Consider the following 21,072-nt stretch of genomic DNA (forward strand, 5'->3'; position numbering starts at 1 on the left):
ATATACAGTCAGGTCCATAAATATTGGGACATCAACACAATTCTAATCTTTTTGGCTCTATACACCACCACAATGGATTTGAAATGAAACAAACAAGATGTGCTTTATCTGCAGACTTTCCGCTTTAATTTGAGGGTATTTACATCTAAATCAGATGAACGGTGTAGAAATTACAACAGTGTATATATGTGACTGCCACTTTTTAAGGGACCAAAAGTAATGGGACAGATTAATAATCATAAATCAAACTTTCACTTTTTAATACTTGGTTGCAAATCCTTTGCAGTCAATTACAGCCTGAAGTCTGGAAGGCATAGACATCACCAGACGCTAGGTTTCATCCCTTGTGATGCTCTGCCAGGCCTCTACTGCAACGGTCTTCAGTCTTCAGCTTGTTCTTGGGGCATTTTCCCTTCAGTTTTCTCTTCAGCAAGTGAAATGCATGCTCAATCGGATTCAGGTCAGGTGATTGACTTGGCCATTGCATAACATTCCACTTCTTTCCCTTACAAAACTCTTTGGTTGCTTTCGCAGTATGCTTTGGGTCATTGTCCATCTGCACTGTGAAGCGCCGTCCAATGAGTTCTGAAGCATTTGGCTGAATATGAGCGGATAATATTGCCCAAAACACTTCAGAATTCATCCTGCTGCTTTTGTCAGCAGTCACATCATGAATAAATACAAGAGAAACAGTTCCATTGGCAGCCATACATGCCCACGCCATGACACTACCACCACCATGCTTCACTGATGAGGTGGTATGCTTTGGATCATGAGCAGTTCCTTTCCTTCTCCACACTCTTCTCTTTCCATCACTCTGGTACAAGTTGATCTTGGTCTCATCCGTCCAAAGGATGTTGTTCCAGAACTGTGAAGGCTTTTTTAGATGTTGTTTGGCAAACTCTAATCTGGCCTTCCGGTTTTTGAGGCTCACCAATGGTTTACATCTTGTGGTAAACCCTCTGTATTCACTCTGGTGAAGTCTTCTCTTGATTGTTGACTTTGACACACATACACCTACCTCCTGGAGAGTGTTCTTGATCTGGCCAACTGTTGTGAAGGGGGTTTTCTTCACCAGGGAAAGATTTCTTCGGTGATCCACCACAGTGGTTTTCCGTGGTCTTCCGGGTCTTTTGGTGTTGCTGAGCTCACCGGTGCGTTCTTTCTTCTTAAGAATGTTCCAAACACTTGATTTGGCCACACCTAATGTTTTAGCTATCTCTCTGATGGGTTTGTTTTGATATTTCAGCCTAATGATGGCTTGCTTCACTGATAGCGACAGCTCTTTAGATCTCACATTGAGAGTTGACAGCAACAGATTCCAAATGCAAATAGCAGACTTGAAATGAACTCTGGACCTTTTATCTGCTCCTTGTAAATGGAATAATGAGGGAATAACACACACCTGGCCATGGAACAGCTGAGCAGCAGATTGTCCCATTACTTTTGGTCCCTTAAAAAGTGGCAGTCACATATACACACTGTTGTAATTCCTACACCGTTCATCTGATTTGGATGTAAATGCCCTCAAATTAAAGCTGAAAGTCTGCAGATAAAGCACATCTTGTTTGTTTCATTTCAAATCCATTGTGGTGGTGTATAGAGCCAAAAAGATTAGAATTGTGTTGATGTCCCAATATTTATGGACCTGACTGTATATGACATCATCTGCCTACTCTGATTTCCTTTTTTTATTCTTATTTTTTTCTCATTTTCTTTTTGATCCACTGTATATAACTGATGCACCCTTTCCTGCTCCTGACTATTTACTGACTATTGAGCTGATGTGACAAGTGAATTTTTCCAATGTGAGATCAATCTTATCTTATCATCAAGGCTAATGTTATGTTAGTGCCAAATAAAATTATTGACTTTATAACTGCAAATACAAAAGATGGAGAGTAGTGCTAAAATAACATAATGTGCTTCACAGCATCATGGCTACACCTGCTTTGCCAAAGGTTGGTCTGCAGGTGAATAGGATCGTCTGGAAGTCTCTCTGCAGGGACCAACAATCACAAACTGCTTCCTGCTTTAGTTCTGGTCCAGATGAGGTGTATCTGAGTCCTAAGTCCATAATTCAGTTTATACAGTTTATCTGCCAAAATGGGTTCATATCGGGGTGAGTTACACTTTAAACTCTTCATTCTGAATCACTTCTTCCCCTTTTGGACATTTCGTGACATTGTTTATAGTTATGGGAAAACTGACATCTAGTGGCGGGACGATGTTACTACACGGTTTTAAAAAAAATCAACATTCGCTACAGGAGGCCCAGTTTTAGCCACTAGATGGATATATGCCTCTACTTTATGACATATGCCTTTTTTGGCTCTTGGGTGCCGGATAAATTGCCTTGAGCCTGTTTGACATATGTTTTAGAGGATTAAAAGGACAGAAACCTAATTTTATTACTATACTTGTTTATACTTTTTAAAATACAAACGTATAATACAGGGAGTTATGACCAGTGTGGGGGGATGAAACTGTAGAACTTGTTATATCGGTATGTCTTAAAAAGATTTTTTTTTATCCACAAAAAACGACCATCAGCATGGAGGCTTGGTGTCTATAACTTTATTTGATCATGACCAAACGGTTTTTGGTCTTTGTTTATAAGCATTCAATGTGGCTATGTACTTTTAATTAATTCCCATGACTGAGTGACCTGAAGGAAGCAGAGTCCAGGTCCTTCAGACCAATGTGTGCTGTTTACTCAGAAACCTATTTAATAAAAATATAATTCTCATTTACATGATTTACGCACATGGCAGCTTTATTAACTGCTTCTTTCACTTTTTACTCCATACACAAAAATATTTTTAGATTAAAGAGAAACAAGTAAAGGCGTCAGTACACCTCCAGATCCAAAATGCTGCAGCAGGAGTTCTGATAAAAATCAACAAGAGGGATCATATTTCTCCTATTTTAGCTTCCCTTCATTGGCTTCCTGTTAAATCAAGAATAGAATTTAAAATTATTCTTCTAACGTATAAAGCCCTTAATAATCAAGCTCCACAAAAAGGCAATAAAAAAAGGGCAGTGTTGGCTTAGTGATTAGAGCACAGAGCTTCAGTCCCAGAGGTTCTGAGTTCAACTCCCACAAGCTGCCATTCTAGATCCCTGAGCAAGACCCTTAACTCCCCAATTGCTCCCCAGGCACCACACAGTGGCAGCCCACTGCTCCCCAAGAGTGATGGGTTAAGATGCAGAAGTGAATTTCTCCATTGTGAGATCAATAAAGTTCTATTATTATTATTATTATATATCAGAGCTCTGATTACCCCATATGTTCCTAACAGAGCACTTTGCTCTCAGACTGCAGGTCTGCTGGTGGTTCCTAGAGTCTCTAAAAGTAGAATGGGAGGCAGATCCTTTAGCTATCAGGCTCCTCTGCTGTGGAACCAACTCCCAGTTTTGGTCCGTGAGGCAGACACCCCGTCTACTTTTAAGACAAGGCTTAAAACTTTCCTTTGTGACAAAACTTATAGTCAGAGTGGCTCATGTTACCCTGAGCTACCTCTGTAGTTATGCTGCTATAGGCTTAGGCTGCTGGAGGACATCTGAGCTCCGTTTCAGAAAAAATCTACTCTGAGTAGTTCTACATCACTCTGTCATACTCAGCGTTTCTAGTTTCAGAACAGATGATATAAGTCAGGTAACTAAACACAACAGCGTCCAATCAACCATGAGTTGAATGTGAGCATGAAAAAACGCCCGATCAATGGAACGCAAATAACGTGATTCACCATGGCAACGACTGGAAATAAGCTTGGAAGTGCGCATGTCCTGCGAGTAGAATTAGAAATCTTTAAAGAAGGCATATGGACAATATTAAACCATAAGAAACAATGGCGTTGCTGCTGAAAACTGCAAGAGAGAATTGTTGAAAAAGTCAATGCATGCGCAATATGAAACTTATGTGATGGAGAATTAAAGCTGTTTTCTCACACTTCACTCGTTCAACACTAAAGGGGGAGTATGTGGGGGGGGGGGCATTGATTACTAAAAGCATTGAAATGACATGGCAGCAAATCATGATGAAGTACAGTTTAACCAGGTAAGGTTAAGTTAAAAGTTTCCTTATGTTTAACGGTGCTCAACTAAAGCATCAATTGGCTATATTCAACACATGCAATTAATGATGGGATTGTGTGAGTTATTGAAATAACTGATATGCTCATCTTTTTGCCATTGTTCACCAATCCTTCTAAAAATTAGTTGACACTGATTATCTTGTAGGTGTTTAATTTGTGCCAACCTCACTTTATATTAACCACATAGGCTATATATAATGGAAAATTAGAGCTGGAAGTGCCAAAATGTGATACAGAATAAATTATTGCTTTCATTCTGGAACACCTTTAAACTATAACTGAGTAATATTTCTGACAGTGCAACATACAGTGGCCTCTGAAAAAAATTCTGCATCTCCTACGTTATTAAAAAGCTGCCGTTGGCATAAAAATGAAGAGCAGCACAAAGAAATTGTTCAGAACTGAGAGCGTTCCTTCGTTGTGTTAGAAAAGCGATGTGCGGCTGAGAATATTGAAATAAATTATCTGACGACCCCAAATGAGCCCCAGCCAGGACCATCTTCACAAAAGCTGTCTGCCCCTACTTCAGGCATGTTATTGGACAGTTTGTTGTTTATAAATCATGTACTAAAATGACAATTTGTTCTTTTTACATAACATTTGGCAACATCTTAACATTGAAGTGGGCAGGTAGACCCAAAGTGCCACAGCTGATGCCATCCAGGAGGTGCATAGATACTTAGCAGAGGGTCCCAAGATCCTATGATAGACTGGAAAAACCAAAAGACAGTCTGTCCAAACCTCTTCTGCTTTTCATAACAATTTCTCTGCACTCCAGCGTCATCTGTGTGTGAGCGGCTGTTTTCTACAGCTGGAGAAGTGATATCAAAAAAGCGTAACAGACTTGATATCAAAACTTTGAAACCACTTATTTTTTTAAATAAAAATTTGTAAAAAAAAAAAAAAAATGCCAGTCCACAAGCATCCTCATTCACAACATGTTTACTCAGAGGTTGTTACGTTATGATACAGGTTCACATTATTTATTGACTGTATCTAAAAAAAAAATCAAAGATATTTTAAATTCAAATGAAAATATAAAATAAAACAATGCAACAATGACTTAAGTTGTATTATTCTGTATACTACGTCATCAAATCAGTGTCAGTTAACTGTCAACTAGGTTGCCTGTAGGGATTTTTAACGTCCAGCAGGTGTCAGTATTTAGTGACACAGTATCGATGCAGTTTGGCAACGTGTCGAAACGCTTCATAAAGCCTCATCCACCATCACTACTCCAGAGTTTTGGGATAAGCGTCCAGATAGTTCAGTTTGTTTATTTATTAGGGCTGGGCAAGTTAATGCGTTAATTTCGCGTTAACTCATTAGACTATTAACGGCGATATTTTCTTTAACGCGCGTTAACGCATGTTGCTCACATGCTTTTATTTTGTGAAGGTCTGTTGCTGCGGTGTAGGGGTTTGAATCAGAACAGTAGGTGGCGATAATGCGCCAATAACCTCGCTGTCAGCCAAGCACTTTTCTTCAGAGGAAGAAAAGTGCTGCCCGGAAAAAAAACAAAGCCAACATGGGGAAGGCGGTGTTTCCCGCAGGAATTTGCTTAGGCGAGGCGGTGAGTTGGCGGCCGGAACAAGTTTTGTGTGGAGCGGGGGGGTCTGCATAGACGCCGTCGGTGAAGTCGCTTCGCGTTTCAAAGTATCCATGTGTTTTTGCCTGTTTTTTCCCTGCCATTCACTATATGCACGCGAGAAAGCAACAACAAAAAAACGCGTGTTAATGTCAAATAAACGCAAGCAACGCAAGCATATCTAGTTAGCAAGCATTTCAGTTTAAAGTTCTTCGAGCAACGAATATGACAGAAACAAGTTAGTTGTAACCACTGCCAAGTTAAACTTTGGTATTGAACATAAAATGGTAATGCTGCTCCCTGCTGTTACCTCAGAAATTGCCTGTTTTTGGTAGATTTTTTCCCCATAAAGAGAATTCCCTGTCAGTGGCAATAAGCTTTGATTTATTATTATTGCTATTTTTTGTTTTACATGTTTAAGTTGAGCTTTACACTAAATATGTGTTACTGATAAGTGCTACAAATGTTACAACACTTTTGTTCATATGGCAGCAGAACATTAAAATAAAAGTGCTCTTTACACTACTTTTGAATTCATTCTTGGAGTTTGTAAATACAATGCGATTAATCGCGATTAATCAGGGCGATTAATCGCAATTAAATATTTTAATCGTTGCCCAGCCCTATTATTTATATATAGATATGTGTGTGTGTGTGTGTTATGAATATAAGGATCAATTTGTTAAATCTAAACATTGTGGTCTTCATCATTTCATAAAACCGTGTCACATGTGAAATTTTAGGAACAGACTTTTTGGGGGAGTATTAAAGGGGTAAAATTATTAATATGAGAAAAAAAGACCTAGGACAATAAAGTAAAAAAACAACAACACGAAAGTGGTAATGTTATGAGAAAAACGTCATATTATGAGCATTAAGAGGGAACATTTCCAGAATAGTCACAGTCTGCAGAATTATTTCACTCCTGGAGTAATTATTTTTAATCTTTACGAGAATAAATTCAGGAGAATGATACGAAAATAAACTTATAATATTACAAAAATAATAATATTACGAATACAAAGTATATTCTAAGATTTAACATGGCGGACGCTCTGACGCATTGCAGCATAGGCAGAACCCGCCCAATGACGCGTCTACTCTTATATTATGTCTATGGTTTTAATGGTTTTACCTAGTTAGGTTTGAACCCTTTAAACCCTTTGAGTTGTTCTGCTGCTAGGAAACTATTGCTGCTATGCCCACATGCACTTTATGTTGCAATTTTTGCACTTGCACTTGCATTTTGGATTATTTTTGGAGAAAATAAAGGAAAAAGGAGATTGAGGACCTCATAGCTAACTGGGTTCAATCATTTTTTTTCGGTACACCATTGTTATTCCTACCGCTCGTTGCCTACCTGTCCACATTTAAAAAAAAATTAAACACATTCCTTTGTAGCTGCAGGTAGACCCTGGACAAACAGCTCCTCCTCCTAATGCTGAGATTCTTTTATGGAGCATTGAAGTAGGTCTGACTCTGGGTGGCATCTTTTGTGGGGCAACATTTCTCTTCAGTCTCTGCAGAACTGGTGAGAATGCAATGATTACATTTATTTCTTCACCAGTTTTTTTTATCTTATATCGTGCTATAATCACACCATTGTGGTTGAAAATATTTAAGGACTAATTAACTCATGACAACTTTCTAATGCAAGCAAGCTTGTTTAATGTTACTTCTGCTCTTCTTATTTTTTTTAAGGGAAAAGGCATTCTAGGTGGTAAGAAATTAGTTTTTTTTATTCAAAATGTGAAGATAGTGAAGATTTTCGGTCTGCTGTTTGCCTGCTTTACATTTACTTTATTAAAGATTATTTTCATCCTATTACTAAACATATTTTAAAAAGACATTCAGTATAGGCAGAACCCGCCTAACGACGCGTCTACATATATAATGTCTATGAACGGGCCAATCAGCGGCAGCCGCATCAATTTCTTCAACAGCAGCGTTAACGGAGCAAATGAAGAGATGTGACTGTAGTAATATTTTGCAAATATGTAATATTTGGTCATCGGCGTGACTAGAAACAAATTAATATTGTAAACAGACAAGATATAAACTTTATTATTTTCTGAATTAAGTTTCATATGGTAAATAACTCAATTTACTTTAAATGATAGGAGAAGGTGGACTTTTTGGTTCTAATTAAGCTGAATAAAAACAGTAAAACTCTTCTTTTATGTGTGTGGGCCATTAGTTTGTTTAGTCTCAGTTGATTTGCAAAAAATGTCTTAAAGTCGGCCACGAAGGAGTTTCTGGATCACTCAAGGAAAACAAACCTGGTAGTTATTTTTATTTTTCTAACAGAATAAAGTTCAAATACTGAGGAAACAAATCTTAATGTTGAGGAAATGCATCAAAATAACAGAAGGCGATCCTGATGCATATCAAGTGTGCGTCCACAGGATGTTTAAATGCTAATAGATTTTCTTTGTTATTGATTATTATTCCAAAGTATAAAGCTACTTGCTCATTTACACGAGACATGGCTTTGCACCAGTCGTTCCATTTTAATAATAAAATTTATACATTTTTTCTTATTAATTTGACTTTTAGTATAAAAACTATTCAGCTTCACATCCAGCGTCCTGCAGAAGAGTTCATCCCCCCTTTAACTTTTCCACGTTTTGCAGCATTAAAAACATAAATGTCAATAAATCTGCTGAGATTTTATTAAGTGGAGCAAAATAAAAATGTAAAAACAAATACCAGAAAAGTGTGGCATGCATTTACATTCAGGACTCTTCCCTCTAAATCCCCTAAATAAAATCCAGTGCATTTTATTAAACATTTCAATAATTATTAACCTACAAATAAATCTGGTTAATAACCCAAAATATAAAGTATCCCAAGAACTAAATTTAAATTCAAAGTAATTCAGAATAAAAAGCTCCAAGATTCTGTTTAAAATCACTGAGTTTCAATCAGATCATCAAGGTTTCATCTGGAATTTGTGTTCTTCATGCTGAGAACATCAGAGCTGCTGTTTGCTCACTGAGATCTTCAACGGTAGGATTTTTACTTTACCCACAATGTAGAAGTAGGGAAACATCTTGTCAGTGAAGGTGTGTGTGAAGGTGTGTATGTGTGAGTTAGTGTCCAGATCAGAGAAGGACAGCTTTCCTCTGTCCCAGTCCAGATTCACTCTGATCCTCTGGAGCTTCTTCTGGACTGAGAGAACCATGGGAGATGAAGGAGACACTGCTGAGTATTTACCTCTAGAGAACCCTAGAACCAACCATCCAGACTCTATGAATCTCTTCCTCTGGACAGACTCTGCTAACACACCAAGCATCCAGGCTTCACTGTCTCCAACATCAACATCCCAGCTGTGGTTCCCTGAGTTGAAGCCCTCAGAACTCAGGACAGAACGCCAAAATAACCCAAACCTCTCTGGATTATCAGGAAGCTGCTTTATCTCTCCTTTAGTCAAACTGGTCAGATCTTCAGACAGGATGAGTCGTGGATTAGCAGTGTTTGGGTCCAGGATGAGAGGAGTGTAGGAGACCATGTTCTCCATGTTGCTCCAGATGTTGAAGGCCAGGTTGCCCAGATGTTTGGCCTGGTCTATCAGAGCTCCTGAGGGCAGCTGTGGATCCTCCAGCAGGGGGCAGCGCTGGACTCTTTCCACTGCAGCCTTGTAGTTGTGCAGGAATGAGACGTCTTCAGCTCTCAGCTCCTCCTCTGTGGCTCTGACTGTGTCTGAAAGAGCTGCTATCTCTCTGCTCAGAGCCTCCATCTTCTCCTTCATCATTCCACTCTTCTGCTCCTCTTCCTCCCTCAGTGCAGCCAGCCTGGCCTCCTCTTCCTCTGCTAGAAACTGATGAAGCTTCTTAAACTGCTCCTTAATCAGCCTCTCTGTGTGTCGGGCCTGGACCTTCATGTGTTCTGCTGTCTGATCAAATTCCTCTAGAACTTTCTTCCTGAGTTTCAGGTTCTCCTTTAAAGGTTCCAGAGTTTCCTGAAGGTTCTTCTTGTGATCTTCAGCAGCTTCATCGATGGGTCGGAATCTGTGGTTGATGTGTTTTTTAGAATCTTTGCAGACGAGACACACTGGCTGCTGATGGTCCAGACAGAAGAGTTTGAGTTTCTCAGAGTGCAGACTGCAGAGATCCTCTGAAGCTCTCTGGTCTCTCTGCTGTAGGAAGGTCTCACACAGGTTCTTCAGAACCAGGTTACAGGGTGGATCTTTGGTCAAGGATCTTCTCTTACAAACTGGACACTCTTGTGCTGCTTTCTCTCTCCACCAGGTCTTCAGACACTCCTTACAGAAGCTGTGGCTACATGACAGAATAACCGGATCCTTAAAGACGTCTTTACAGACCGGACAGCAGAGATCCTCCTCTAATCTGGAAGCCATTTAGTCTCTGAGTGAAGCTAAAAACACAGAAGGTCCAGTCAGTCATGGTTCTCCTCCCTCCTCTACTAACGTTCCTCAAAGTGACTCTGAGTGATGTTCTGGGTCCAACTCACCTTCAGGGTTGGAGGTCTCCTCTTTTTTCTCCTGGACTCAGACGAAGCTGCTGGTTTGTCTCTATGACAGAAATGAAAACTGGTTCCAGGCTGTTTCAGGTGTGTTAGGTGAGAGGCGGAGCTTAAACCTGTTTTTTTTCTACCAAGGTTTCATTTTAACTTTGCTTGCAGCTGAACAGGTTCTCCTTCATTTACAGACATCAGATAAAAACAACCTTTTTGGTATTTCTTTTTAAGGTTTTTGTCCAAGTGACAGCAGATATTTTCTTTTTATAAATCCTAAAAACTAAACCAGCCTGAGAATACTGAAGGAAAATACATTTTTAAAAGAAACTTAATAATGTTGCAAATGTAGATAATAGTGATATAGAATGGGAAGAAGCCGCCATAGCTCCTACAGATCTGCAAAAGGAGGCAAACCTCCAGAGGAGCGATGGGTGTTCAACCCTAGGAAGGGGAGCAAGCACTCCCAGAAGAACCTCCCCAACTGAGCTGCAGAAATGAAAATATAAACAGAAGATTTAGATGCAGCAGTTTAAAGATGTGTAACAATAGAGGTCCAAAGATCCGTCAGTCGAGCATGAAGCAACCATCAGCATCACAATGTGCAGCTTTACAACCTGAGAGGAGCTAGGCCTGGAGGAACCCACAGAACCTTTGGGTCCAGGAGTCTCTCCAGTCAACCAGTCAGAGAGAAGAATGATCTGGTGGCCTCAAGCTTTCAGAAGAGTGGAATGGCAGGAGTTTGATGTTATTGTTTTTCTTTAAGAAACAAACGCTTCTTAAAGTTTGTTAGAGTTATTTTTATTATTCTCTACATGTTTATTGCATGTAGGGGAGGACCGGGTATGGTTGTAACATAGGGAGAGTTGTAACACCACCAGTTCCACCAATCAGGGATAAGATAGGAGTCACATGATCATTTCAGTGTTTACCCGCTTCCTCCCCAATCCCATATTGTGATTGTCAAGGCTGGAAACATGCACATGCAGATACTAAGGAGAAAAAACGGATTTTGAGGTAAGAAAGTAAATTTTTTGACCATGACTATATTTTGTTTAGTACTTATACTGTTGCAGATAAAAGCATGTTACTTACATTAGATGAAAATGTAATTTCTCAAGACAAAATGTGATGCATTTTCCCGTGCTAATTTCAAACCGCTATGCTACTACAGCTAGCTAAACATGGCTGACAGGGTTGGGGTGGGTTGTAACACATCTTTAAAAAGTGTTACAACCATTCCCTTACATACAACTAAGAACATTTTGATTTGGATAATTTTACAGAATGCCTAGGCAGTGGATACGAAAGACTGATAGAGGTGTGCCTGCAGATGTTTTAAAAAAAAGGCATCTGATGAGGTCACAAAGAAGAGCAAGTCAGTCAGATCAGTTGCGAAGGCGCATGGGATCTGCCATGTAACACTGAGCAGATACTGCAAATCACTGCAGAAGCTGATGGAACAGGGATCCAGTGATCTTCCCAGTGTAGGTTATTGGAGCAGCAACAAAATCTTCTCTGAGGTGCAGGAGGAAGTGTTGGCTGACTATTTGACTCAGACAGCAGACCTGTATTATGGACTGACTCCACGTGAGGTAAGCATATTACAGGTTAGTCACTGGAGACAAGAGAAGAATTGAATACCAGCGTAGGTGTTAGACAAATTGAAAAACCTTTTGTGTCTATGTACTCTGATTTTCTATTTCTCTTTCTTTTAGGTCAGAAAGTTTGCATATCAACTGGCAGTAACATATAACATCAAACGCCCACAAACATGGGATGAGAAGCAGATGGCAGGGCCTGACTGGCTCACATGATTTATGAAGCGGAACCCTACCCTTTCAATAAGGAGTCCTGAGGCACCAGCCTTACACGGGCCACAAGTTTTAACCGGCAAAACGTGGAACGTTTCTTCAACAGCCTTGGACAGGTCATTGAGAGATACAACTTTGACGGGAGCGATATATGGAATGTAGATGAAACTGGTGTAACAACAGTCCAATCACCAGACCGTGTTGTTGCTCGTCGTGGGGTCAAGCAGGTGAGTGCGATGACATCAGGTGAGAGAGGTGTGCTCGTGTCAGTAGCATGCGCTGTGCAAGCGCCGGGAGATGCAGTTCCTCCCTTCTTTGTATTCTCCCGTAAACGTTACAAGGAACTCTTCATTCAGAGTGGGCCAACAGGGCGTGCAAGAAGTGGCAACGTCTCAGGATAGATGTTATTCCTTGCTCTTTATGCAAAACACACAAAGGTCAGCCCAGAGAAGAAGGTTTTACTTTTGCTGGATAATCACTGTTCACATATATATGTTAAAGCTATTGATTTCTGCTAAAAGGGAATAGTGCCACCCCCCCACTGTAGCCATAAACTTCAGCCACTGGATCGCAGTGTCTACGGCCCATTTAAGAAAATGGTGAACACTGCAAGTGATGCCCGGATGAAGATGAATCCTGCCAAGAGACCATGTCTATCTTTTTTTAAGAGGCAAAAAAATTATATCGGCATGGTATTTATTTACAAATTTTTTTACACATTGTGTAAACATCAGGGCGTCATGATTAGTCATTTAGCCATTATAGTCCAGAGTTTAACATTTGTCACTAGGATGTTTTCATTCCAATTCTCAAAAGTGCTTGAAAAATAACAAAATAAAAATATTTTTTGTACAAGCATTTATTTTATTAGTGTCATTTATTGCAAATTGCATATTAAAATGCCCAAACAGGCTATTAAACTTTCATAAATAAAAGGATAAAACATACAATTAATTTGCAAATAATCTCAAGTTACATATCGACATTATGTGATTAATCGAGGAAATTATCCCCCCCTCTGTTTTTTTTTTTGCAAATCGCACACTGGCAAGACGATGACGATATATGATATTTCAGGTATTGTGAAGACTGCTCTGCCTGCAGCTACAACACCGAAAAACATTCAAGCCGGTTTCCAGTCCACAGGTATTTGGCCCTTCAATCCTGACATTTTTGAGGAGTGTGACTATGCACCCTCACAAGTCACTGACTGCCCCGACCCAGGTACATCACTGACATCTGGAGCTTTCCAAAAGCAGGGCCAAGGAAAACAACTGGCAGGATCAGGAAGAAAAGGAAATGTGAAATACTCACTGACACACCGGTGAAACAAGCACTGATGGAAGAAGAACAGAGAAGAGGAAGCAAAAATGTAAGGAAGAGTTTCTTTGCAAAGAATAAAGGCAAGCAAAAGAAGAAGAGAAAGCCTGCCAAGAAAATGTTAAAAGCCAATGCTGAGGATTCTGAGACCTCAGACAATGAATATTTTTGTGTTGTCTGTATGGAGCCATTTGGTAACTCAAAGCCACAAGAAGTGTGAGTAAAATGTGCCCTATGCAGTCTCTGGGCCCACCAAGCCTGCACTCCTGGGCTACCATCATTCATTTGTCACCACTGTGACTCTGATTAAGGATACACACACATAGACACAAACACAAGCACACACACACATTGACATTGGTTTTTGTTAGACCTACATGTTTGTTCAGTGTTCATTAGCATACATACATACATAAGCATACATTATACGTGTTAAGGAAGTTTGTTTTAGTAGAATAATTTACACACATGCACACACACAGAGTATATTTGAGTTATGGTCAGTCACAGAGAGAGAGAGACATTGTTCTTGTATTGTTCTTTTAATTCAGTAAACCTCTTTTTGAAGCATATCACATGGTGTGGCCTCTATTTTTGCTTCTTTTGTCTAATTGTTACAACTTACCCCAGCAGATGTTACAACCTACCCCGGTAGTGGGGTAGGTTGTTGCCTTGAGATGACATGTTTCTTGAATTGGCGCTATATAAATAAAATTGAATTGGAAACTCCCCTTTAACAGGGAGGAGAACCTCCAGCAGAACCAGAACCAGGCTCAGTGTGAACGCTCATCTGCCTCCACCCACTGGGGCTTAGAGAAGACAGAGCAGAGACACAGAAAGCACAGAAGCTCACATTGACCCAGGAGTACTTTCTATGTTAGAGAAGACAGAGCAGAGACACAGAAAGCACAGAAGCTCACATTGACCCAGGAGTACTTTCTATGTTAGATGGTAATAGAGGATGATCTCATACTCAGCGTTTCTGATTTCAGAACAGATGATATAAGTCAGGTAACTAAACACAACAGCGTCCGATCAACCATGCCTTGAACGTGAGCATGAAAAAAACGCCCGATCACTGGAACGCAATTAACGTGATTCACCATGGCAACGACTGGAAATAAGCTTGGAAGTGTGCATGTCCTGCGAGTAGAATTAGAAATCTTTAAAGAAGGCATTTGGACGATATTAAACCATAAGAAACAACATTGTTGCTGCTGAAAACCGCAAGAGAAAATTGTTGAAAAAGTCAATGCATGCGCAATATGAAAGTTATGTGATGGAGAATTAAAGCTGTTTTCTCACACTTCACTCGTTCAACACTAAAGGGGGAGTATGTGTGTGTGTGTGTGGGGGGGGGCATTGATTACTAAAAGCATTGAAATGACATGGCAGCAAATCATGATGAAGTACAGCTTAACCAGGTAAGGTTAAGTTAAAAGTTTCCTTATGTTTAACGGTACTCAACTAAAGAATTAATTGACTATATTCAACACATGGAATTAATGATGGGATAGTGTGTGTTATTAAAATAACTCATATGCTCTTCTTTTTGCCATTGTTCACCAATCCTTCTAAAAATAAGTTGACATTGATTGTCTTGTAGGTGTTTAATTTGTGCCAACCTCACTTTATATTAACTACATAGGCTATATAGAATGGAAAATTAGAGCTGGAAGTGCCAAAATGTAATACAGAATAAATTATTGCTTTCATTCTGGAACACCTTTAAACTATAACTGAGTAACATTTCTGACATACAGTTGCCTCTGAAAGATTTTCTGCATTTCCTACGTTATTAAAAAGCTGCTGTTGGCATAAAAATGAAGAGCAGAAAGAAATTGTTCAGAACTGAGAGCGTTCCTTCGTTATTTTAGAAAAGCGATGTGTGGCTGAGAATATTGAAATAAATTATCTGACGACCCCAAATGAGCCCCAGCCAGCTGTCTGCCCCTACTTCAGGCATGTTATTGAGCAGTTTGTTGTTTATAAATCATGTACTAAAATGCTAATTTGTTCTTAGTCAGAGGTTATTACGTTATGATACAGGTTCACATTATTTATTGGCTGTATCTAAAAAAAATCTAAGATATTTCAAATTCAAATGAAAATATAAAATAATACAATGCAACAATGACTTAAGTTCTGTTATTGTGTATACTAGGTGATCAATCAGTGTCAGTTAAGTATGTCAACTAGGTTACCTGTAGGGATTTTTAACGTCCAGCAGGTGTCAGTATTTAGTGACACAGTATCAATACAGTTTGGCAACGTGTCGAAACGTTTCATGACGCCTCATCGAGTCATCACTACTCCTGAGTTTTGGGATAAGCGTCCAGATACTTCAGTTTGTTTAACGTCTCCATCGCGTCCAGCAGAAAATCCCCCCGAACACCGAAGAACCTGGTCGGACTAGTCCTCCACTCCACAAACGCATCAGTAACTTCACTTCCGGGTCACCTGATGCGTGGACGGGCCAATCTGTGGCAGCCGCATCAATTTCTTCTCCATATCTTTGAACCAAACTTTATTGAACAACAGCAGCGTTAACGGAGCAAATGAAGAGATGTGACTGTAGTAATATTTTGCAAATATATAATATTTGGTCCTCAGCGTGACTAGAAACAAATTAATATTGTAAACAGACAAGATATAAACGTTATTATTTTCTGAACAAAGTTTCATATGGTAAATAACTCAATTTACTTTAAATGATAGGAGAAGGTGGACTTTTTGGTTCTAAATAAGCTGAATAAAAAGAGTAAAACTCTTCTTTTATGTGTGTGGGCCATTAGTTTGTTTAGTTTCAGTTGATTTGCAAAAATTTTATTAAAATCGGCCACAAAGGAGTTTCTGGATCACTCAAGGAAAACAAACCTGGTAGTTATTTTTATTTTTCTAACAGAATAAAGTTCAAATACTAAGGAAAAAAATCTAAATGTTGAGGAAATGCATCAAAATAACAGAAGGCGATCCTGATGCATATCAAGTCTGCGTCAACAGGATGTTTAAATGCTAATAGATTTTCTTCGTTATTGATTATTATTCCAAAGTATAAAGCTACTTGCTCATTTACACGAGACATGGCGTTGCACCAGAGTCATTCCATTTTATTAATAAAATGTGTACATTTTTTCTCAATAATTTGACATTTACTATAAAAACTATTCAGCTTCACATCCAGCGTCCTGCAGAAGAGTTCATCCCCCTTTAACTTTTCCACATTGTGCAGCATTGAAAACATAAATGTCAATAAATCTGCTGAGATTTTATTAAGTGAAGCAAAATGAAAATGTAAAACAAATATCTGAAAAGTGTGGCATGCATTTACATTCAGGATTCTTCCCTTTAAATCCCCTAAATAAAATCCAGTACATTTTATTAAACATTTCAATAATAATTAACCTACAAATAAATCTGGTTAATAACCCAAAATATAACGTAACCCAAGAACTAACTTTAAATTCAAAGTAATTCAGAATAAAAAGCTCCAAGATTCTGTTTAAAATCACTGAGTTTCAATCAGATCATCAAGGTTTCATCTGGACTTTGTGATCTTCATGCTGAGAACATCAGAGCTGCTGTTTGCTCACTGAGATCTTCATCGGTAGGATCTTTACTTTATCCAGAGTCCTGAAGAATGGAAACATCTTGTCAGTGAAGGTGTGTGTGAAGGTGTGTATGTGTGAGTTAGTGTCCAGATCAGAGAAGGACAGCTTTCCTCTGTCCCAGTCCAGATTCACTCTGATCCTCTGGAGCTTCTTCTGGACTGAGAGATCCATGTCATCAGATGAAGGAGACTCTACTGAGTATTTACCTTCATAGAACTCTAGAATCAGCCTTCCAGAATCTATGTCTCCCTTCTTCTGGACAGACTCTGCTATCACACCGACCTCCCAGAATTCACTGTCTCCAACATCAACATCCCAGCTGTGGTTCCCTGAGTTGAAGCCCTCAGAACTCAGGACAGAAAACTCTGACCCAAACCTCTCTGGATTAACAGGACGCTGCTGTTTCTCTCCTAAAGTCAAACTGGTCAGATCTTCAGACAGGATGAGTACTGGATGAGCGGTGTTTGGGTCCAGGATGAGAGGAGTGTAGGAGACCATGTTCTCCATGTTGCTCCAGATGTTGAAGGCCAGGTTGCCCAGATGTTTGGCCTGGTCTATCAGAGCTCCTGAGGGCAGCTGTGGATCCTCCAGCAGGGGGCAGCGCTGGACTCTTTCCACTGCAGCCTTGTAGTTGTGCAGGAATGAGACGTCTTCAGCTCTCAGCTCCTCCTCTGTGGCTCTGACTGTGTCTGAAAGAGCTGCTATCTCTCTGCTCAGAGCCTCCATCTTCTCATTCATCATCCCACTCTTCTGCTCCTCTTCCTCCCTCAGTGCAGCCAGCCTGGCCTCCTCTTCCTCTGCTAGAAACTGATGAAGCTTCTTAAACTGCTCCTTAATCAGCCTCTCTGTGTGTCGGGCCTGGACCTTCATGTGTTCTGCTGTCTGATCAAACTTCTTTAGAACTTTCTTCCTGAGCTGCAGGTTCTTCTTTAAAGGTTTCAGAGTTTTCTGAAGGTTCTTCTTGTGATCCTCAGCAGCTTCATCGATGGGTCTGAATCTGTGCTTGGTGTGTTTTTTTGAATCTTTGCAGACGAGACACACTGGCTGCTGATGGTCCAGACAGAAGAGTTTGAGTTTCTCAGAGTGCAGACTGCAGAGATCCTCTGAAGCTCTCTGGTCTCTCTGCTGTAGGAAGGTCTCACACAGGTTCTTCAGAACCAGATTTAAAGGTGGTTCATTCCTTGAAGATCTTTTCCTACAAACTGGACACTCTTGTGCTGCTTTCTCTCTCCACCAGGTCTTCAGACACTCCTTACAGAAGCTGTGGCTACATGACAGAACAACCGGATCCTTAAAGACGTCTTTACAGACCGGACAGCAGAGATCCTCCTCTAATCTGGAAGCCATTTAGTCTCTCAGTGAAGCTAAAAACACAGAAGGTCCAGTCAGTCTTGGTTCTCCTCCTTCCTCTACTAACGTTCCTCAAAGTGACTCTGAATGATGTTCTGGATCCAACTCACCTTCAGGGTTGGAGGTTTCCTCTTTTTTCTCCTGGACTCAGACGAAGCTGCTGGTTTGTCTCTGTGACAGGAATGAAAACTGGTTCCAGGCGGTTTTAGGTGTGTTAGGTGAGAGGCGGAGCTTAAACCTGTTAGGTCTGTTGCTTTCTGGGGAGTTTTTTTTTTTTTTTTTTTTTTAACCAAGGTTTCATTTTAACTTTGCTTGCAACATGTTCTCCTTCATTTTCAGACATTAGATAAAAACAACCTTTTTGGTATTTCTTTTTGAGGTTTTTGTCCAGCCTGAGAATACTGAAGGAAAATACATTTTTAAAAGACACTGAATAAAATGTTGCAAATGTAGATTATAGTGATAGAAGGTACAGCTGGTCTGGCGTTCTGTTATTTGTGACATTATCAGGGGAGGCAGATTATTCACTATTACCATCTAACATAGAAAGTACTCCTGGGTCAATGTGAGCTTCTGTGCTTTCTGTGTCTCTGCTCTGTCTTCTCTAACATAGAAAGTACTCCTGGGTCAATGTGAGCTTCTGTGCTTTCTGTGTCTCTGCTCTGTCTTCTCTAAGCCCCAGTGGGTGGAGGCAGATGAGCGTTCACACTGAGCCTGGTTCTGGTTCTGCTGGGGGTTCTCCTCCCTGTTAAAGGGGAGTTTTCCTCTCCACTGTCGCTTCATGCATGCTCAGTATGAGGGATTGCTGCAAAGCCATCAACAATGCAGACGACTGTCCACTGTGGCTCTACGCTCTTTCAGGAGGAGTGAATGCTGCTTGGAGAGACTTGATGCAACCTGCTGGGTTTCCTTAGAGAGGAAACTTTCTCACCAACCTGGAGGATCTGATGGAGTCTGACTTTGGAAAGAGCCTTGAGATGACATGTTTCATGAATTGGAGCTATATAAATAAAATTTAATTAAAAACTCCCCTTTAACAAGGAGGAGAACCTCCAGCAGAACCAGAACCAGGCTCAGTGTGAACGCTCATCTGCCTCGACCCACTGGGGCTCAGAGAAGACAGAGCAGAGACACAGAAAGCACAGAAGCTCACATTGACCCAGGAGTACTTTCTATGTTAGAGAAGACAGAGCAGAGACACAGAAAGCACAGAAGCTCACATTGACCCAGGAGTACTTTCTATGTTAGATGGTAATAGTGGATTATCTGCCTCCCCTGATGATGTCACAGCTAACAGAACGCCAGACCAGGTGTACCTTCTATGAAGAGAAAAATGGCAGAGAACATAAAGTTAAAATAACAACAACCAATGCAGATTGGAGAGCAGTAGGAGAACTCAGCAGAGAGAGAGAAATAGACCCTGATGTCCTCCAGCAGCCTAAGCCTATAGCAGCATAACTATAGAGGTAGCTCAGGGTAACATGAGCCACTCTGACTAGAAGCTTTGTCACAAAGGAAAGTTTTAAGATTAGTCTTAAAAGTAGACGGGGTGTCTGCCTCACGGACCAAAACTTGAGTACGAACTTTAGCTACTCTACCCACCTCTGTTTAGGTCATGGTGGTTCCTGATCATCCTAAATCCATTTCCTGGCAAAGTAGTAAAGCTTTACGCTGAGCCACTCTGTCCTATTCAGGTAAAAATCACAGGACCTTTACCTTCAGAACCACCTGGCTCCTCCAGCAGAACCGGTGAACTTTTTTGGGTTGAGTTCAGAGGTTTCTTGTTTCCCAGATGATTTGTGTTCAGATTTTATTAACGCCTGAAAACGAGACAAACACCAAACTCTCTCTTTCATAATAATCACAGCTGGTCGGGTCCATTTACTAAAAGACCTACAAACTGTTACATAAAAAAAGAAATAAAATGATGTGAGAAAAAAAAGAAAAACAACTTTAATTTAATCAGGCATCAACAAACCACATAATTTATTACATTTCCAATAAATAAAATCTAAACTGCACATTTAGGAACTTGGCGCTGGTCGTTCAGCAGGAACCAAACCGGTCCAGCAGAAGTTCTGGTGCCGGCGGGTTAAGAGAAACCTGAGCTGGAGCCGTTCTGGAGACGGGTCGGTGTCTGATGGAGGAAGCTCCCGAGTCTCGTCTACGCACCCATGATCCGAAAAGCGGTGAAGTTCTGATTCTGACTGTTAATTCAAAACGCTGCTTTGCTTTTACCTTCACGAAAGACTGCAAACAGGCAGGAAGCTGATTTAAAACTGCATTTAGGTTCTGTTCGTTAGCGCCTCCTGCCGCGGTCCGGCGGGTCACCGGCGCCGTCATGTGCGGCGAGCCGCGGGGGCGCCGCGCTGCTCGTTGTCGTGGCGGCTCCTGAGAGGATTCAGGTCCGTCTCCAGCTCCCTCTGCTTCCGTAACAGACCCTGGAAACAGACAGCGGCCGGTGTTTGAGCGGTTCTGATCCGGTTTTAATGATCCTGTTCACGCTCTGCTGCAGTCCAGACAGTAAATTCATCATTATAGCAGCTGTTTAGAGTCATTTACATAGAAATACGCTTCATTATTATTTATTTCTCCTTGGGGGGCGAGTTCAGATGAAGCAGCAGAACAATTTAAGCAGATTCACACAAAAGGAGCGGCTCCACAGAGCAGCAGCGACCCAGAGTCCAGAATCCCCGTCTTGATGTGTCGGGATCACGACCCGAAGCCCGCTCCGACCGCGCAGAACCTCCAGCAGAAGCAGCCGGCCCAGATCCGGCCGTACTGCGTGCCGCCCCAGCCGGGTGTCGGCCTTCGGC

General features: G+C 40.7%; 2 protein-coding genes across 2 annotated transcripts; both read right to left on the bottom strand.

Annotated features, from left to right (window-relative positions):
* Nucleotides 1-8,339: 8,339 nt before the first annotated feature.
* On the bottom strand, nt 8,340-10,247 carry LOC118567169 (tripartite motif-containing protein 35-like). Its single transcript, XM_036151624.1, has 2 exons — nt 10,159-10,247; nt 8,340-10,062 (listed from the first exon to the last, which is right to left on the bottom strand). The coding sequence occupies exon 2, from the start codon at nt 10,043-10,045 to the stop codon at nt 8,660-8,662; it is 1,386 nt and encodes a 461-aa protein (XP_036007517.1). The 5' UTR covers nt 10,046-10,062; nt 10,159-10,247; the 3' UTR covers nt 8,340-8,659.
* A 6,157-nt stretch (nt 10,248-16,404) lies between these two features.
* On the bottom strand, nt 16,405-18,456 carry LOC118567176 (nuclear factor 7, brain-like). Its single transcript, XM_036151633.1, has 2 exons — nt 18,367-18,456; nt 16,405-18,270 (listed from the first exon to the last, which is right to left on the bottom strand). Exon 2 carries the CDS (start codon nt 18,251-18,253, stop codon nt 16,868-16,870), a length of 1,386 nt encoding a protein of 461 aa, XP_036007526.1. The 5' UTR covers nt 18,254-18,270; nt 18,367-18,456; the 3' UTR covers nt 16,405-16,867.
* Between the last annotated feature and the right edge of the window lie 2,616 nt (nt 18,457-21,072).

This window comes from Fundulus heteroclitus, chromosome 20, assembly GCF_011125445.2.
Source record: "Fundulus heteroclitus isolate FHET01 chromosome 20, MU-UCD_Fhet_4.1, whole genome shotgun sequence".
Classification (NCBI taxonomy): Eukaryota; Metazoa; Chordata; class Actinopteri; order Cyprinodontiformes; family Fundulidae; genus Fundulus; species Fundulus heteroclitus.